The following is an 18770-nucleotide window of genomic DNA, read 5'->3' as shown; positions in this document are numbered from 1 at the left end:
TGCCTTTGTTTTAAATCTATGTTATCAGAACAAATGGTTGATAAGTTCCTGCTACAAACTCCCAGTAACAAACCATGCAAAAAACAATGCTAGTCAACGTGCCACAATGACCATTTGCATGTGAATTGATAACGCAAATCAACAAGCATGGAGGTTTTATAACATTTTAGAGTACTGAGAGATAATTTATCAATCCACAGAACTGGTCATCACGTTCCAAAGAAAGTGCACTCTGTACCATTATGAGACAGCATAAATGTGCACATATGAGTTGAAAGACAATCATTTAAACTAGTGCAATTTGGCCAAGTGTATCCTTGAATAACATGCTGTAGTTTGTTATATATCAACGAGCTACTGTAACCCATCTCATAGCAGATAAAACCAACAGTACTTTACATGTGCAAGATATATGATGTTTGGTGTCAAACAAAAACTGGTGTCAAACACTAAAAATTTAGGTAAATTTGCAACAATATTTTCAAAGATATTTCCTCATGTAGACGTAGTGCACTAAGACGCAAAATATGGGGTGTGGCCTCACCCTGCATCAGCTGCGGATTGGGAGATCGCATTATAGTAATGATCAAATCAGCTCAGTAAAAAATGTGGGTCACTCAAACTTCGGACAGCTTTTTAAGCTTGCTTCTTCCTTTGCCCGCTATCTCCTTGTGTAACAGCAGCACAGTGTACTCTATGAACAATTTGTGAAATTTTAGATCACAAGAAGGGTGTCACACAAACTGACTTCCAGCGTTGTTATCTATCCCCACCAAGCGGCAATATCCCACTCTCCCTCGTAAAGCCAATACAGAGGTAACTAAAACTGCAATTCATCTATTTGCCTTTGGGGGCTGGCTCCAGAAATTCCAGATGTTCACTGACTGCATTGCTAAATTGCCCAATTGTACAGCTGATAAAACATTTTTACAGCCTGGTACAAAAGATTGTTTTGTGCATATACTGTAGCTAAAATTACCCTTAACGGCAACTGTGAGGGGGTAACGTTTGAGGTTACAGAAGTAACCCTTCGTTGCACAGGTGTGCTTCATTGCCAATTATCCCAGCATATAAGCAGACCTGGAGCAAGCAAACGCCATCCTTTTAAGCTGAAGAGACTTTCAAACAGGTAAGGGACAGTCATTATGGTGACAGAGTATAGCACTTCCGTTCCCCGGAAGGGTTACTTCTGTAACCTCGAACGTTCCCCTTCGGTTGGGGAACTTCAGTGCTATACAGTGGATTTGATGTTGAAAATCCACGTATGGGAAGACTATGGAAAGCGCCATAATGACTGCACCTTACCAACACCCACGATGAGAGGATAGTCAAGCAAGCGTGACGCACCCACATTATGGGAGGCGCAGTCCTCCAACGTGTCCCTGGCCCTAATTTATCCTACTTCAACAGAAGTCGGATTTAGATATATTTTTTGGGAAGTTGTGAGCATCTAGATAATTCTAAGAAAATACGACAGTACGTTGAGTAGCGTGCAATTCCGATAGGGAGGACGCTGCGGAGGCCATACGTTACCCAAGGGGGGGTAGATGGCAGAATTTACATATGGACAAGCCCTAAAAAGGGGGAGTACGCATAGCAAAAAAGTGGTTAGCGGAGAGGGAAGACACGGGTCCACCCAGGGGGGGGGGGGACTTAACCGTGGCGGAATAAGCATATGGGATCGCCTAGTGGGGATCACGCATAGCAGGCACCTATACCCAAAACGCGGGCTGACCAGTGGGCAGACCTACAACGTAGTGGGCCAGCAAGTGACTCCTCCGCTGAGTAAGTGCTGGGGGCCACAGAAGAATCTGCAGGGCTCACCTGACGGGGAACTTTACTGACAGATAAAAAGGCGCACATACCACTGTGTTAGGGAGAATGGCGCAGCAAGCATGTTTCAACACCCTACCAAGTTGTTTCCTCAATCACCAAAGGGTTACCTAATATCCTTGAGGAAACCGGCTCCACTCGCAGATTGTAAAACCTTGCAAATGTGTTGGGTGTCACCCAGCCTGCAGCTCTACAGATGTCTGTTAGAGAGGCGCCACATGCGCGCGCCCGAGAGGATGCGAAGCTCCGAGTGGAGTGGGCACACACTCTCTGGGGACGCGGCTCACCTCGGCTCTGATAAGCAAGAGAATGGCATCCACAATCCAGTGGGAAAACTTAATTCGTACGGCACTTCCCTGCTGCCGACCGCCATAACAGACAAAGAGCTGCTCAGATGATCTAAACTCTGAGTGCGGTCTGGATAATACGCAAGACGCAAACTGGACAATAAAGAAAGGGCTGGGTCTGCCTCCTCCGAGGGCAGCACTTGCAGGCTCACTACCTGGTATTAAAACGGAGTGGAAGGAAGCTTGGGCACATATTGTGGGCGAGGTCTCAGGACATGAGAGAAGCCAGCCCAATTACAGGCACGAGTCACTGACCGAAAAATGCCTCCGGGTCCCCGACCCTCTAATCGATATCAGCGCGACCAGCAGAGCTGTCTTCAGGGACAAAAAGATACTGAGTTGAGGATTGAAGGGATCTGATGCAGCTCGTATAACGAGGGCGAGATCCTAAGAGGGCATGAGAGGGGGCGGGGTGGATTATTTCGTCTATCGCCCCTGAGGAACCAGATGATGAGGTTATGTGTTCCCACGGTGCTGCCAGCCACCGCGTCATGAGAGCGGAGATGGCAGCCACGTAACCTTAAGTGTGGAGGGCGACAGCCTGCTCTCCAGCTTCTCTCAGCGTAAAGAAAGCACAACGCTGATCTGGCAAATTACGGGGGTCTTCTCAGCAAGAGACGCACCATTCAGTGAATAGACTCCACTTCAGGGCATAGGCGCGCTCGGGAAGGGGGCTCTAGCCCGAGTGACGGTATTAGCCACCGCAATCGGAGGTTACCTAAGTCTTCCTCGCGTCTAAGGACCTCCAAAGATCGGCGAGGGTGCCAGATGGTGCCCTGTCCCTGAGAGAGTAGGTGCTCTCTCGAAGGGAACTGCCAGGGGAGGGCCATCGCGAGGATGGAGAGCTCTGACATCCAGGTCCGGTTGAGCCAGAGTGGCGCAACCAGCAACCTGTTCCTCATCCTCCCTGACCTTGCACAGTAACTGCGTGAGCAGGCTCAGTGGGGGAAACGCTTATTTGCGCATGCCCCGAGGCCAGCTGTAAGCCAGTGCATCCGTGGCGAGAGCACTCGGTCAGGGAAAGAACAACTGGCAATGAGCGATCTCGGGGGAAGCAACAGATTGATCTGGGCTTCCCCGAATCGCGCCCATATCAGCTGAACAGACTCGGGGTGGACTCTCCATTCTCCAGGACGTAAGGCTGCCGTGAGAGTGCATCGGCTGCACGGTTGAGCTTGCCTGAATATGAATGGCGTGCAGCCATTTCAGCCGCGGATGACTCCAGAGGAGCAGACGGCGGGCGAGCTGAGACATGAGGTGAGAGCTCATACCCCCCATACGGCTGATATACGCCGCCGCTGCCGTACTGTCCGTCCTGACCAGCATGTGTTGCCGCTCCAGCACCGGAAAAAAACGGTGGAGAGCGAGGAACACTGCCAACAGCTCCAGGCGATATGCCAATGCAACTGGGTACCTTTCCACAGGTCCGTAGCCGCATGCCCGCAACGCACAATGTTGGAAGCGTCTGTTGAAACGACAACAAGACTGGACGCCTGTCCTAGAGACATTCAGGTCTGTAAGAACGAGTGGTCGCTCCAAGGGCTGAGGGCGCGGCGACACAGCGCAGTAACAGAGACTCGGTGTGCGCGCGCATGCCATGCGCATCTGGGGATTCGATCGTGAAGCCAGTGCTGAAGTGGCCTCATATAGAGTAATCTGAGCTGCATGAAGCGGCTGCGGCTGCCATATGCCCCAGGAGCCTCTGAAATTAATACACTCTGCTCCACACTAGCATCATGTCTAGACCGATTATGTCCTCTTGCATCCAGGCCAGCCCGTGCCAGTCCTCCTGCACCCTGGCTCTCGGATGCTCTCCATGAGCATCGCTCAAAACTGCGGGCTGCAGAGAGAATTTGGCGGAAAACTAAAAATCCTGCACAGCTCTTAACATACCAAACTCTTCTGTCCTCTTTCTCAGCTGAGGTTACTTCTGCAAAGCAGACATATTACCGTCTGAAAATCAACAATGCCACTAATCCTCGCCTACTTTTTAAAACATTTTCCTCTCTCCTCTATCCTCCTCCTCCACCCGCATCCTCCACACTTACTACTGATGACTCTCTACATTCTTTTGCACCAAAACTGCAAAAATCAGTGCTCAATTTGCCGCACCTACAAAAAACACGCAAGATACAACACCAACACCTCACACACTCACCTCTTTTTCCCAGCTCTCTGAGTCTGAGTTGTCCAAACTTTTGCTATCTAGCCATGCAACCACCTGTACACTCGATCCCATTCCCTCTCATCTCTTGCAAGCCATCTCTCCTGCAGTCATACCAACACTGACTCACATAAATAACACATCTCTTGACTCTGGTTTATTCCCCACTTCGTTTAAGCAGGCTAGGGTAACCCCACTGCTAAAGAAACCCAACCTGGACCATACGCTACTTGAAAACTACAGACCAGTATCCCTGCTTCCATTCATGGCCAAGATTCTGGAGAAAGTAGTGTTCAATCAAGTTCTGGACTTTCTTACTCAAAACAATCTCATGGACAACAAGCAATCCGGCTTTAAGAAAGGCCACTCAACTGAGACTGCCCTGCTCTCGGTCGTTTAGGATCTCAGAATGGCTAAAGCAGACTCTAAATCATCAGTCCTCATTTTGCTGGACTTGTCAGCTGCTTTTGACACTGTCAACCACCAGATCCTGCTATCTACGCTCGAGTCACTGGGCGTTGCGGGCACTGTTATACAATGGTTCAGATCTTACCTCTCTGACAGGTCATTCAGGGTGTCTTGGAGGGGAGAGGTGTCCAACCTACAGCATCTAAACACTGGGGTACCTCAAGGCTCTGTTCTTGGGCCACTTCTCTTCTCCATCTACACATCATCTCTAGGACCAGTCATCCAGAGACATGGATTCTCCTACCACTGCTATGCTGATGATACCCAGCTATACCTCTCTTTTCATCCTGATGATCCCTCGGTTCCAGCTCGTATCTCAGCCTGCCTGTTGGATATTTCACACTGGATGAAAGATCATCATCTTCAGCTGAACCTCGCAAAAACGGAAATGCTTGTAGTTTCTGCCAACTCGACTCTACACCATAACTTTTCAATCCAGATGGATGGGGCAACCATTACTGCATCCAAAATGGTGAAAAGCCTTGGAGTAACGATTGATGACCAACTAAACTTCTCTGACCACATTTCTAGAACTGCTCGATCGTGCAGATTCGCACTCTATAACATCAAAAAGATCGGACCCTTCTTATCTGAACATGCAGCTCAACTCCTTGTTCAAGCTCTTGTTCTCTCCAAACTGGATTACTGCAACTCTCTACTAGCTGGGCTTCCAGCTAACTCTATCAAGCCTCTTCAACTGCTCCAGAATGCAGCAGCACGAGTTGTCTTCAATGAACCTAAACGAGCACATGTCACTCCGCTGCTAGTCCGTTTGCACTGGCTGCCAGTTGCTGCTCGCATCAAATTCAAAGCTCTGATGTTTGCCTACAAAGTGACCTCTGGCCTTGCTCCTTCTTATCTGCTCTCACTTCTGCAGATCTATGTGCCCTCCAGAAACTTGCGTTCTGTGAATGAACGTCGCCTCGTGGTTCCATCCCAAAGAGGGAAGAAATCACTTTCGCGAACGCTCACGCTCAATCTGCCCAGTTGGTGGAATGAACTCCCTAACTGCATCAGAACAGCAGAGTCACTCACTACTTTCAAGAAACGACTAAAAACTCAACTATTTAGTCTCCACTTCACTTCCTAATCTGCAATTGCCTCTTTGAATATCACACTAACTGTACAAAAAAAAATAAATAAATAAATACTAATACCACTAATACTTCCCTTCTTACACTTTAAAGACCTGAAACTTGCCTATAGCACTTATTCATTGTTGCTCTTAGTTGTGTAAATTGCTTCCTTGTCCTCATTTGTAAGTCGCTTTGGATAAAAGCATCTGCTAAATGACTAAATGTAAATGTAAATGTAAATAGTTTCAGTGAGACCACTATTTTACTGTCGAGCTCTCTCAGACAATACAGCATCAGCTGAGCGCACTCTCCGGAGAGGCGCGCTGCCATGGTGACCGAGTCTAGCTCCAGCCCGAGAGAAGAGATCCTCTGTACGGGGGCGAGTTTGCTCTTTTCTCGGTTGACCTGAAACCCCAACAGGTGGAAGTGCCAGAGCACTTCGTCTCTGTGCATAATCATTTGCTCCGAGAGAGGAAGTGTCTTTGTCGTCAAGAAAATTGAGTATGCAGATGCCCGCGAGCCAAAGGGGCGCTAAGGCACCCTCCGCGGGATTGGTGAGGACCGGAGAGAGCCCGAAGGGGAGGGCTTTGTATTGCCAAGCTCGACCTTCAAACGCAAACCGCAGAAACTGACGGTGGCGAGGAAGAGTGGAGACATGGAAATACGCATCCATCAGGTCTAATGCTGCAGACCAACCCAAAGGACGAAAGCACCTGAGGATGCGCTTCTGCGTGAGCATTCTGAACGGCAGCTTGTGCAGACAGCGGTTCAAAACGCGCAGATCTAGGATTGGCCGTGACCCACCGCTCTTTTTGGGCACGACGAAGTGTGGGCTGTAAAACCCGCTCTCCATCTCAGCTGGAGGGAGCGGCTCGATTGCATCCTTCGCCAGGACGACAGCAATCTCCTCTGGCAAGACAGGGGCGGACAGGGGGCTGACCCTGGTGAATACACACCCGTGACTTGGGGGGCCATTTCGCGAACTTAATCGCATAGCCGAGTCTGATTGTGCGTATGAGCCACCGCGAAGAGCTGGCCCGCGCTAACCAGGCAGGCAGAGCTCTCGCTAATGGACTTATCGCTTCAATTGCTGACGTACCAGCAGTGGGGCAGCGCAGAGTGGGTGTGCTGATCTGGGAAGCGCGCGGGTCCCACGGAAGAGCTGGAGGTGAGAGATTTGCTCTCCCTCCGCACCCGAGCTCAGGAGGCTCGAGGGGTGGGAGAAAGGAGACCGTCCTCCCAGCGCTCGTGAGCCACTGGCGAAATGCACCGAATCTGCAAGCTAGAAAGTATAGCGTCCCAGACTGGCAAATTTCGGGCTGTCAAATCCGGGGAAGTGGAAAAGTGCTCTTTCATGTTTTTTTTTTTTTTTTTCATGGCACTAAAAAGTGCCGTTGGAAATGGGGCCCTGCCCTCCAGCGGGGAAAGAGCAAGTTTCCTCTTCTCCAGATGGCCTGTCCCAGGAACGCTTCGCGGTTTGTTGCTGGACTTAGCGACGTTCTGGGCAGGGGGGCTGCCTGCTTCCGAGTTGCTTGGCGCGCTCGCTTCGCCAGAGGCGTGTGCGGGGGGCGGGGGGCGGGGCAGCTCTCGTAGGTGAGCGCCTTCGGGGAGGAGCAGGTATGGATGGCACGGCGGGCGGAGCGGGCTTACGGACCGCCGATAAGACATCACCCATCAGACTGCTCTCTCACCGCCTCGAATTCCTGGGTGAATTCACAGACGGTGTCGCCGAACATGCCAGCTTGGGATCAAGAAACCAGTCAAGAAAGCGCTCCTAGATCACTAGTGTGGACATCGTCCTCCCCAATGCACACTCAGCGGACTTAGTAGTCCGAAGAGCTTAGTCGGCGGCGGTGCGAAGCTCATAAGCCTGGGTTGGCCCCAACTCGTGCAGCTCGGCCAGCGCTTGGGATATGACCGTGTGAGCCTACTGTGCACCTCCGGGAAGAAGGGGACGCCCCTCTAGTTGGTCCGGCCGCGGAGCTGGGGGATAAACCACTTCCAACCCACGGCCGAAGCAGCCCGGGAAAGCACGGCTTACATGTCCATTTCAGGATCCGTTTGACAGCGCTCACCTGCCGGGAGGGGGCGAGCAGGTCTGGATCATCATCGGTCAATGAAAGCCCACCCTCCGATGCTGCGGTGGACGTCTGGTCTCCGGTGTCATCGAGCGTAAGGGCTACCATCTGTTAGACGGATCGCTTCCCCCGCCCTAAGCTTGGATGGAGCGCTTGGAGGAGCGGGAGGTCCGCGGGCCCGTGGGCGACGGATTATCTCTCGCTGAAACCCTCAGATCTGCCCGAGTGCCCGCTGCAGAGCAGGGTACAGTTGGGGTAGTTTGCCCTTTTGCAAAGGCTAGCCGCGATCTTTACTGCGCAACAGTCATGGCATCGCAATGACGACATGAACTGCCCGAGAACAGCACATTAACATGCTGGACCCCCCAGGCATGCAACGCAGTGCCCGTGCCCATCATCCGAGGACAGGAAACCACCGCATCCAGAAACGCACAGTCGGAGCGCCGTCCTGAAAAGGACGTGCTGCATGACTGTGTTGCTCTTTCTGTGAAGTTTGCAACTTTATACGCACCGCTCTGGAGGGCCGGACCCAAAGAATGGCAGGCAAGGGAGAAACCCAGCTCGACCGTCTGCAGCTGCGTGTACAGACTCTGGACAGGGAGAATGCACTCGTTCGCTCGGAATCGCTGGATCACAGCAGGAGGAACCCCCATCGACTCGATCAGAAAGTCTCTGAAGCAAAAAGGATGGCATTTCCTCGCTCCAGGTGTGCTTATATGCTTGGATAATTGGCAATAAAGCACACCTGTGCAAGCTTACGCTGCCAATTTATTGCATTCATTGGCCCGTTCAATACTCTTTCAGACAAGCGGCTTCTGAATCGAATCCTTCCCATACGTGGATTTTCAATATCAAATCCACTGTATAGCACTGAAGTTCCCCAACCGAAGGGGAACTATTATTATTTTTTTATAATTCATCAATTTTGTTTTTATTAAGTTATATTAAGTATGCATAATTAGGGGCATGGCCATTTGAGTGACAGCTAGATCTCGCTGGTAGCTGTTACATCACCTTAGCTGATTCCGACTGATTAGCCAATGAACTCGACAAATGCATCGTATTTTTGTTTTGTTTTATGTGCCTTTACACAGTAAGTTACTTTTTGGTATTATCTGAGATTTCCTACAAATATCAGATAATATGGCATGCTGTGCACTTAATTGTGCTCACAAACCATTCAAATTGCTTCCATTTTACTGGTGAGTGCAATTCTTATATATTTATATAACATCTATAAATGTATTTGTTTTACTTAAGACAATCTATCATTTACAATTTTCTTTAGACCTGTAATGCACTCCAGAATCTGTCAGATTGATGCTGTGGGCAATTGAACAGTCATTAGAAACATTGTCATACAGTGTTATGCGTAATTTTCAAAAATAGCCTTGCATTTACTAACACAGACTATATTTGGAAGTATTTTGAAGCAATTCATGTTTTGCTCCTGTGTAAAAACATCATAAAACATAGCTTAGTGGCTAAATTTACTACAATAGTGTTTTTTACAAGACTAAACACTTCATTGAAATATTGTACTACCAAGCACATGTGGTCAGAACACAAATGAGTCGCAGGTAATTAAGTGTTAAGCGTTTCCCCCAAAGAAAAAAATTGTCTAAGCAAACTGTTAGCAAACATCTGTAGCTCTGCACAAGCTCCGCCTTTTTGCCCTTTTTTGGTAAGCCCACTCGGTGCAATGACACGTGAACAAAATGCAGATGGTTCGCTACACCTACTAGTAGTTAATTTGTTCTTTTCTGAAACCTATGGGTGATGTCACGGATACTACGCCATATCTTTTACAGTGTATGGTCCCCACCTATAATGATTAATCAGGTTGTAATGGTTGTAAGCTATACACTTGATTCAGTTTTGATCAAACTTTAGATTCAAAACCATTTAAAAAGATAATTAATTCCCTACAATTGCTATATTTATTCTGCTACAGTGAACAATAAAGCTGCACCAAATATTCATAATTAAATAACTTTTTATTATTAATAATGTTTCCCAGTGCTGTGATACGGCGGGAAGGGCATCTGCACCGTAAAGCATATGCCAGAGCAATTGGCGGTTCATTCTGCAGTGGCATCCACTGAAGTATTATTAATTATTAATGTTCATCCCCTTTAAGCTTATTTGCTACAATGAGCACCATAATTTTATATGGCCTAAAACCGTTGGCCTTGTTGTGTATTCAAGCCCTTTTTGAATGACATTTGTTTATTTATTTACTCAAAAATTAAACATGTTTTCAGATGAACATGCATGTATTGTGGAGTTTGTAATCCTATAAACCCAGAACAACATCTTAATCAAAAGTTAATATTTATATGTGAAATCCAGAAATCTGACTCACGATTAACTTTCCTGCAAAGTTTAGCTCAAAACCTGATCAAACTCCTCACACTAGATTCACATTGGGTGTCTGCATTGATGCTGATGCAATCATCATAGAGACAACAGAAAAAACAACAACACAAAGCACAGCTTTTTGACAGCTAGTCAATCATAAACAGAAAACACATACACAGCATTTTTACCAAGGTAATGTGTGTGCTTTTTAATGCACAAAAGATGCCGCTTTTCTGATCCATATTACTGCAATTTTTTTGTCCAGTCAAATACTCAAATTACTGCAAAATGCAACTGAATGATGCATTTCAATGGCCAAAAGGGATTTACAAAACAACTTTTGGATTGATCTCCTTTAGGAACCCAGAGGTGTGGATTTGGATGGCAATTAAACCTCCACATAACCTTGGTGTTGGTCAAAAAACAGTAGGTAATTTAGCTGGGGATTTTTACCCAGATGGTGAGAGAAAAACACTGACATTCTGTATTCGGATGTCAATAAAATCACCAACTCCATCCTGTAAATGGTGAAAATCCCTTACGTCCCCCTGAGAAACAATTACTGTGCGAATGGGGCTTTTGAGAGGATCCAGTCAATCATGGAACCAGAACTCAGGGTAAGTTCAAGCCCACTTTGACCGCCTGGAGAGTAAGATTGTATGATGGTGAAAAGAGAAAACAATAGGTGAGAGTGAATGTTTACTCTAAAATGCTTTGCAAATCAGCTAGCTGTTTATTTGTGAAGCTTTCAGTGTAGCTATAATTAAGACCCTGTACCCTTAACTTTCTCTGTGTGCGCTCACTTTTCAGTTTGATAAAGATGTAAAGAGACTATTTGCTTCTTGAAATGAAAATGTTGTTTAGTTTATGCAACTTAACATCTATATGGTTTAACTTTAAGATCTATATGCTGGAAATCTTATTTATCTTTTAGGAAATGCAGCCTGCATATATGTTTGTTCAGTCAAGTACTCTGTTAATGTGAAAATGGCATTGGCATAGTCAATGATTAACTATGGGTCTGGTTGAATTCTCTCATTTTTTATTTTATTTTATTTTATTATTTATTTATTTATAAAAAAAATAATATTTTTTATATATTGTTAAATACAGCTGCACACAATTGCGTGGTATTAGGATAGATTTAAATTAAATGTTTTCATGATTGAAAATATAATGTTCATGTGTCGTGCTGTAAATAAGAGTGGTAGATAGATAGTAAATTACATTCATTTTGTCAACTGGATTCAACCAACTTAGATTAACTTGCTAATTTAATTATTTATGTTTGTATTCGTTTGTTTGTTTGTTTGTTTGTTTGTTTGTTTGTTTGTTTGTTTGTTTGTTTGTTCGTTCGTTCGTTCGTTCGTTCGTTCGTTCGTTTGTTCGTTCGTTCGTTCGTTCGTTCGTTCGTTCGGTTATTTATTTATTTATCTATTTATTTATTTTATTATTTAAACATCTACAAACTATTCACTGCCTCAAAACATTCATTAATTTATTTTTTAGTCCCTTTATTAATCTTGGGTCACCACAGCGGAATGACAACATATCCAGCATCGGATGCCCTTCCATTTGCAGCCCATCACTGAAAAACATTGATACACACATACATATACTACACTATGGACAATTTAGCCTACGCAATTCACTTATAGCGTATGTCTTTGGAAGAAACCAGAGCACCCAGAGGGGACCCACACAAACACAAAGGGAACATGCAAACTCCACAGAAACGCCAGTTGATCCAGCCGGGGTTAGAATCAGCGACCTTCTTGCTGTGAGGCGATTGTGCTACCCAATGTGCCACCGTGATGCTGCCTCAAAACATTGTTTTATATATTTTCTATAATCTTATTCACTATTTAATTCATTTAAATGTTTAAATGTTTCATTAAACATGAAACAATGTTGTACATAAAAATGTTAAGTCAGATTTTTATTCAACTCACTCTTAATCAAGTATTGCATATTTTTTACACAAAACTGCATATAATGTAGAGATAAAATTATTAATGGAATAGTTTCAACCATTTTCTGCCCTCTATAGATTAAATAGAGCCAAAAAGTGCAATTACTGCTGCTTAATTAAAAAAAGGGAAGTCCACTGAAATTTTATGTATTTTTCTTTTTTCTTTGCTGGAGGTCACATTTTCTTTCGAACTTTTAGCAGTTTAACATCCCAAATATAGTTTGCTGCTCCATTAAGCAATATTGGCTTATTACAATTTAAATTCTCTCTCTCACACACACATATACACTTACCTCCATGAGGAAGGGATCAGTCTTAACAGAGCGTCCGGTTGCCACACACTGAAAAGTGGCATTTTGTCCCGCATTCACCTCCACATCCCCAAGGCGGGAGAAATGAGGCACTTTATCTGTGGAAGAATACAAATTGATATTTTATAATTAAATAATCCCAATTTATTTGACTTAGAATGAGCAGAAAAATGCATATAACTCATTGAACTAATAAGTAATTTGTCATGGTATTACCACAATATTATGAATAAATAAATAAATAAATAAATAAATAAATAAATAAATAAATAAATAAATAAATAATCCTATTACATATATTACACATGAAGCTCATATGGATTTTTGTGTTTTTGTGTTTTTTGTTTTTTCTTGTAAGTTTCTTGTAAGTTTTAGAACTCATTATTTCCTTAATAGTCCTAAATGATTTGTTTAATATTTAGTCTCACTAGATCAGTTTCAAAGGTAGGGAGAATAACTGGATTAAAAGATTATTACAGCTTTTCAAAAGCCATTGTAACACAACATACATGCTGGATTTATGTGAACGCCATGTCCTAACTATGTGTGATGCAACACAGCAATACAGCGGCATGTATTTTCCTTGTAAATCTGAGTTTTTGTCTTAACCAGTAGTGACGGCAACACATGAGGGTCACAGTATGTCTGATAATATATATATATAAAAATCCAAAGGGAGCTAATAATTTCGACTTCAACTCGGTTTTGCATTTAAATAATTTGTGCGTTTATATTTCCCCAAATTGACTGTGTGTGCCTCTAAATCCATGAGCTGAGATGAGGAAACTCCTCCCCGCGAGTAAATATCCAATCACTATGCTCAAGTGTTAGGGGCGCTTGACCATCATTCTACACTTTAACATGGCAAGCGGCGATGAAGTGAGGCTAAGGCAACAGTACACGGAAGCATAAAATAACAAAGGCAGTGCAGGTGTTTATTGCTAAAGATTTTGTAGCCTTTTTCGGTGATTGGAGATGTGGGATTTTGTCATTTTATAAAAGCACTCGATCCTCTTTACAAACTACAGTCTTTTTTTCAGCACCGAGATAATTAAGATGGTTTATTTATGTTTACTTTAGTACAAATATGTTTATTTGAAATGGCCAATTTATCTTTATTAGCTTCACATGTATGTTTATTTTCAAAGTGTAGGATTTTATGTGTTTCCCAGTTTGTACATGGGCTACCAGCAGCTGTGAGGTTTCAGTGTTCATTTTTTTATACAATACACTAGGAAATAGTTTACTTTTCTTGGCTGTTAAGCAAAACAAAATGAGTGTTGCAATAAATCTTTTTTTTTTTTTCTACTTAACCTCTTACTGTTCCTATTGCCTATAGAATAAAAAAAAAAAAAAAAAACCCATGTCAAGCCATAAAAACCGAACTAAAAACCATGTTATTGTTATTATATTATTAATATAATAATAATAATAATAATAATAATAATAATAATAATAATAATAATAATAATAATAATAATAATAATAATTTATTTATTATTTATTTATTTATTCATTTATTGTACTTTCATAATCCAGATTTTTTTAATAATAGTTTTTTGGCTAATGTATAAAATTTTTAATACTGTCCTTTCCTAAGAAACCATAAGCTGCATAAATTTATTCAGCTTTTAGGTAAATAAAAAAAAATATATAATAATAAAAAAAATAAAAAAAAAAATAAATAAAATAAAATGAAATAAAATAAAATAAAATAAAATAAAATAAAATAATATAGTTTCTATCTATTTTTAAGTATTCAGATCTTAAGCAACCTGGTAGATGTTCCCTACTATTTGTTTTCATACATCTTAAATTGTTTTAGCCCTCACTGTTTTTGCAATGAAGTACACAATAAAAATGATTTATACTTTTTCCCTAGTCGCCATGCAGTCCATTCATATCACTTATCTCTAAGCGTCATGTTTTGTCTTCATGCCCACCGAACGCCTCATTTGTTCTTATCTGCCTGTGCTTGTCAGCTCAGGATCAAATCATTACACGCTCTCCATATCAAGAGCAACAGTGCCATAACATGACCGCGTTTCACTTATTCCCACTGCTTTGCAGAAAACTCAAGCTTTATTTTCTGCCAGCTTTATTTTCTGTTCGAGTGAATCAGAGTGAATGCAGCACGACCATCGCAAGACAAAGTAGCTGACCGGAGGTAGACATTCAATTCCAGCAACCCTTCTGCATTTTCAAAGCATAATAAGGAAAAATCTCCAACTGCTGAATGCTTAAAATGCTTTCAAACCATGTAAAAGAAAAAAAAAAAAATAATCATGCGGCTTTTACCTAAAGACGGCCTCTTGAAAGCACTTTCTTTGCTTTTTCTTTACACAATACCTCTTGTCAGTGGCCTTCCGTTTCTCATTTATTATTGCATTAGTCTGTTAACTTGCTGCTAATGAGTAAAGTTCTAACGCTTTCTAATGTCAGTGGCTCACTCAAAAAATAAATAAATAAAAAATCTGATGTGAATGGATACAATGAAATCTGTTCTGCTGGAGCGAAACTTGAGGCTGGAGCTGTTTGGTGTTTTATTGACTATTTAATAGCGTGCTTATGATGTGAAGAGAAATGTAGGTGGTTTAACTGGCATTTTTGTTGCTGTAATATCGTGAGTGTGTTGGTTGCACTGATTCATTCTCTGTTACTGAATATAAGAGTGAAATAATATTGATTTTAAGGATGACTATTAAGTCTAGTGCCAAACAAACATGATGGCAGCAATTCTCAGAGGTGAGTAAATCTTTGTTTCGTTAGTTGAAAGAGAATCAGTGCTGCAAATGCATAAGACTTCAAACTTCAGCAAAGAAATGCAGTGCCATGCTGTAAACGGTATAAACAACAAGTGATAGATCGATTGGACCAATTTAACCACTATGACTGATGGCAAAATGATTTGTGGACAAAAAATAAGTTATTTTTTCGGGTTGTCTATTTTTTTTAACAATTGAGTAACTATTTTACTACAATGTTATAATTTGCAATGCAAAATCATTGAAATCTATTAACAGTAGATTAAGACAAAAGAAATGAAGAAATTAAGAGTATATTTATAGATCTATGCATTAACTCGTTTTACCTCAATATACACATACAGTACAAGTCAGAACTATTAGCTCCCCTTTGATTTTTTTGTTTATTTATTTATCTATTTTTTAATATTTCCTAAATTATGTTTAACAGAGCAAGGACATTTTCACAGTATGTCTGATAATTTTTTTTTCTTTTTTAGAAAGTCTTATTTGTTTTATTTTGGCTGGATTAAAAGCAGTTTTTATTATTATTTATATATATGTATATATATATATATATATATATATATATATATATATATATATATATATATATATATATATATAGGGACAAAATTATAGGCCCTTTAAGCTATATTTTATTCTACAGAACATACCATTATTATAAAATAACATGCCTAATTACCTTATCCTGCCTAGTTAACCTAATTATCCTAGTAAAGCCTTTAAATGTCAATTTAGGCTGTAGAAGTGTCCTGAAGTTGGCATTTCTGTTTGGAGTTTGCATGTTCTTCCCGTGTTCCCATGGGTTTTCTCTGGGTGTTCAGGCTTCCCCATAGTCCAAAGACATGGTACAGGTGAATTAAATAAATCAAACTGGCCCAATTTTGTTTTCCCAGTGTTGGGTTGCAGCTCAAAGGGCATCCACTGTGTAAAACAAATGCTGGAAAAGTTGGCGGTTCATTTTGTTGTGGTGAGACCTGATTAATAAAGCGACTAAGCTATTTTTTTCTCCATTTTCTGTTGAACAAAGTGCAGATTTTTTTCAACACATTTCTAAACAAAATAGTCATAATAACTTATCTCTGTTAATAGCTGATTTATTTTATCTTTGCCATGATGACAGTAAATAATATTTTACTACATATTTTGCAAGAAACTTCTATACAGCTTAAAGTGACATTTAAAGGCTTAACTAGGTTAATTAGGTAAACTGGGGAGGTTAGGGTAATTAGGAAAGTTATTGTATAACAATGGTTTCTTCTGTAGTTTATCGAAAAAAAAATGCCTAAAGTAATTTTGTCCTTAAATGATGTTTAAAAGATGTAAAACTGCTTTTATTCTGGTCGGAAAAAAATAAAAATAAAAAATAAGATTTCTCAAGAAGAAAAAAAATATTATTATTTTTTTTTTGACATTTGCTTAAACTTTTGATTGTTTGATTGTTTGGTTTGATTGTTGTACACAAACAAGACTAGCCACAGTCTAGTTAATTTAGAAAATATCTGTAAAATAAACAAGTGAAATGTAGGACAGAAAAGCCTTTCTGCTCTGGCTGTGGCTGCTCCTGCGGCAGCATTTCGCTCTAGTTCTAGTGAAACTATGTGTAATCTGAGCAAAATCCTCACAGCGCTGCCTTTGGCAAGAGCACAGGATTCTGGGTAAATACCATGGCCTGTTTTTGTCATTATGTCTCTATAGTTCACCTACATCCAAAATGTGGCCACTGATCAGCAAATCTGCCCTGCATCCTTACATAATCCATATCACTTTTAAATAGATTTTTTTTTATTTGCTTTCTTTTTTGAGAATAGACAGACTGGCAGAAAGATAAATAAATTATTAAATATTTATTTAGATTTATTACAGGTTTTCTGAAGTAATAATAATAATATTTATAATAATAATAATAATAATAATAATAATAATAATAATAATAATAATAATAATAATAATAATAATAATAATAACAATAATAATAATAATAATAACAATAATAATAATAACAATAATAATAATAATAATAATAATGGCGTATTAATAATAATTATGGCGAAGCAGTGATACAGTAGGTAGTGCTGTCGCCTCACAGCAAGAAGGTCGCTGGGTCGCTAGTTCGAGCCTCGGCTTAGTTGGCGTTTCTATGTGGAGTTTGCATGTTTGCATGTTTGCATGTTCTCCCTGCTTTCGCGTGGGTTTCCTCCAGATGCTCCAGTTTCCCCCACAGTCCACAGACATGTGGTACAGGTGAATTGGGTAGGCTAAATTGTCGGTAGTGTATGAATGTGTGTGTGAATGTGTGTGTGGATGTTTCCCAGAAATGGGTTGTGGCTGGAAGGGCATCCGCTGCGTAGAAACTTGCTGGATAAGTTGGCGGTTCATTCCGCTGTGGCGACCCCAGATTAATAAAGGGAATAAGCCGACAAAAAAAAAAAAGAAAAAAAAAGAATTGAATAATAATAATAATAATAATAATAATAATAATAATAATAATAATAATAATAATAATTATTATTATTATTATTATTATTATTATTATTATTATTATTATTATTATTATTAATTTATTCATTCATTTTCTTTTCGGCTTAGTCCCTTTATAAATCTGGGGTTGCCACAGTGCAATGAACCGTAATGAAACCCAATACTGGGAAAACCCCACACACTTTACTGCATGTCTTTGGACTGTTGGGGACACAGGAACACCCATAGGAAACAGACGCAAACATAGGGAGAACATTTAAACTCCACATGACAGAAATGCCAACTGACCCAGCCGGTACTTAAACCAGTGACCTTCTTGCTGTGAGGCGATTGTGCTACCCACTGCTCCTCCATGCTGCCCATATTATTAGTAGTAGTATTACTATTATTTTCATTATTATTATTATTAATATTAATAGTATTTTTATTTATTTATTTATTTATTTATTTATTTATTTATTTATTTATTTATTTATTTATTTCAATGATTTATCTACTGGGGCATTATTTGCTAACATATGCTATGGCCATAGATTTGAATCTTTGTGCTGACATATTAAAGTTTTGTTGTTGTTGGTGGTGCTGGTGGTGGTTTTATACAAGTGGATTTTTTTATTTCTGTTTTTCTTTTCTTTTTTTTCTCTCCATTAATCAAAAAATAATGTTTACAGACAGAAATAAAGGGGGGAAACATTAAATAATAAAATAACTGAGTGAATATTACATGAACATATTCTGCAGCAGAGACCTTCAGAATAGTAAAACTGCAAAAAAGGGAGGTAACAGCTTTTAAAAATATTTATGGTTGTTGAAAGAACAAAATACATGTACATATTTGATCTGTCTGAATTGTTGCACAAATCAAATAAAAATTTTCTATGCTATTTAACGTCGTTAAAATCTGGCATGCA

At 41.1% G+C, this 18770-nt stretch overlaps 1 protein-coding gene across 10 annotated transcripts in view; it reads right to left on the bottom strand.

Annotated features, from left to right (window-relative positions):
- The window catches only part of ptprua (protein tyrosine phosphatase receptor type Ua), a 438644-nt gene that overhangs the window by 145938 nt on the left and 273936 nt on the right, over nt 1-18770 (bottom strand). For all 10 annotated transcript variants that reach the window (XR_015945324.1, XR_015945325.1, XM_087295567.2 and 7 more), the window contains exon 5: nt 12593-12708. Coding sequence is in view for 8 of the 10 variants with exons in the window: in XM_087295567.2 (XP_087151693.1) it covers nt 12593-12708 (116 nt within the window). In the remaining 2 variants the exon portion in view is untranslated. The remainder of the gene's footprint in view (nt 1-12592; nt 12709-18770) is intronic.

This window comes from Danio rerio, chromosome 19, assembly GCF_052040795.2.
Source record: "Danio rerio strain M-AB ecotype USA chromosome 19, GRCz13ab, whole genome shotgun sequence".
Lineage (NCBI taxonomy): Eukaryota > Metazoa > Chordata > Actinopteri > Cypriniformes > Danionidae > Danio > Danio rerio.
This window is presented reverse-complemented; position numbering and strand designations above follow the sequence as displayed.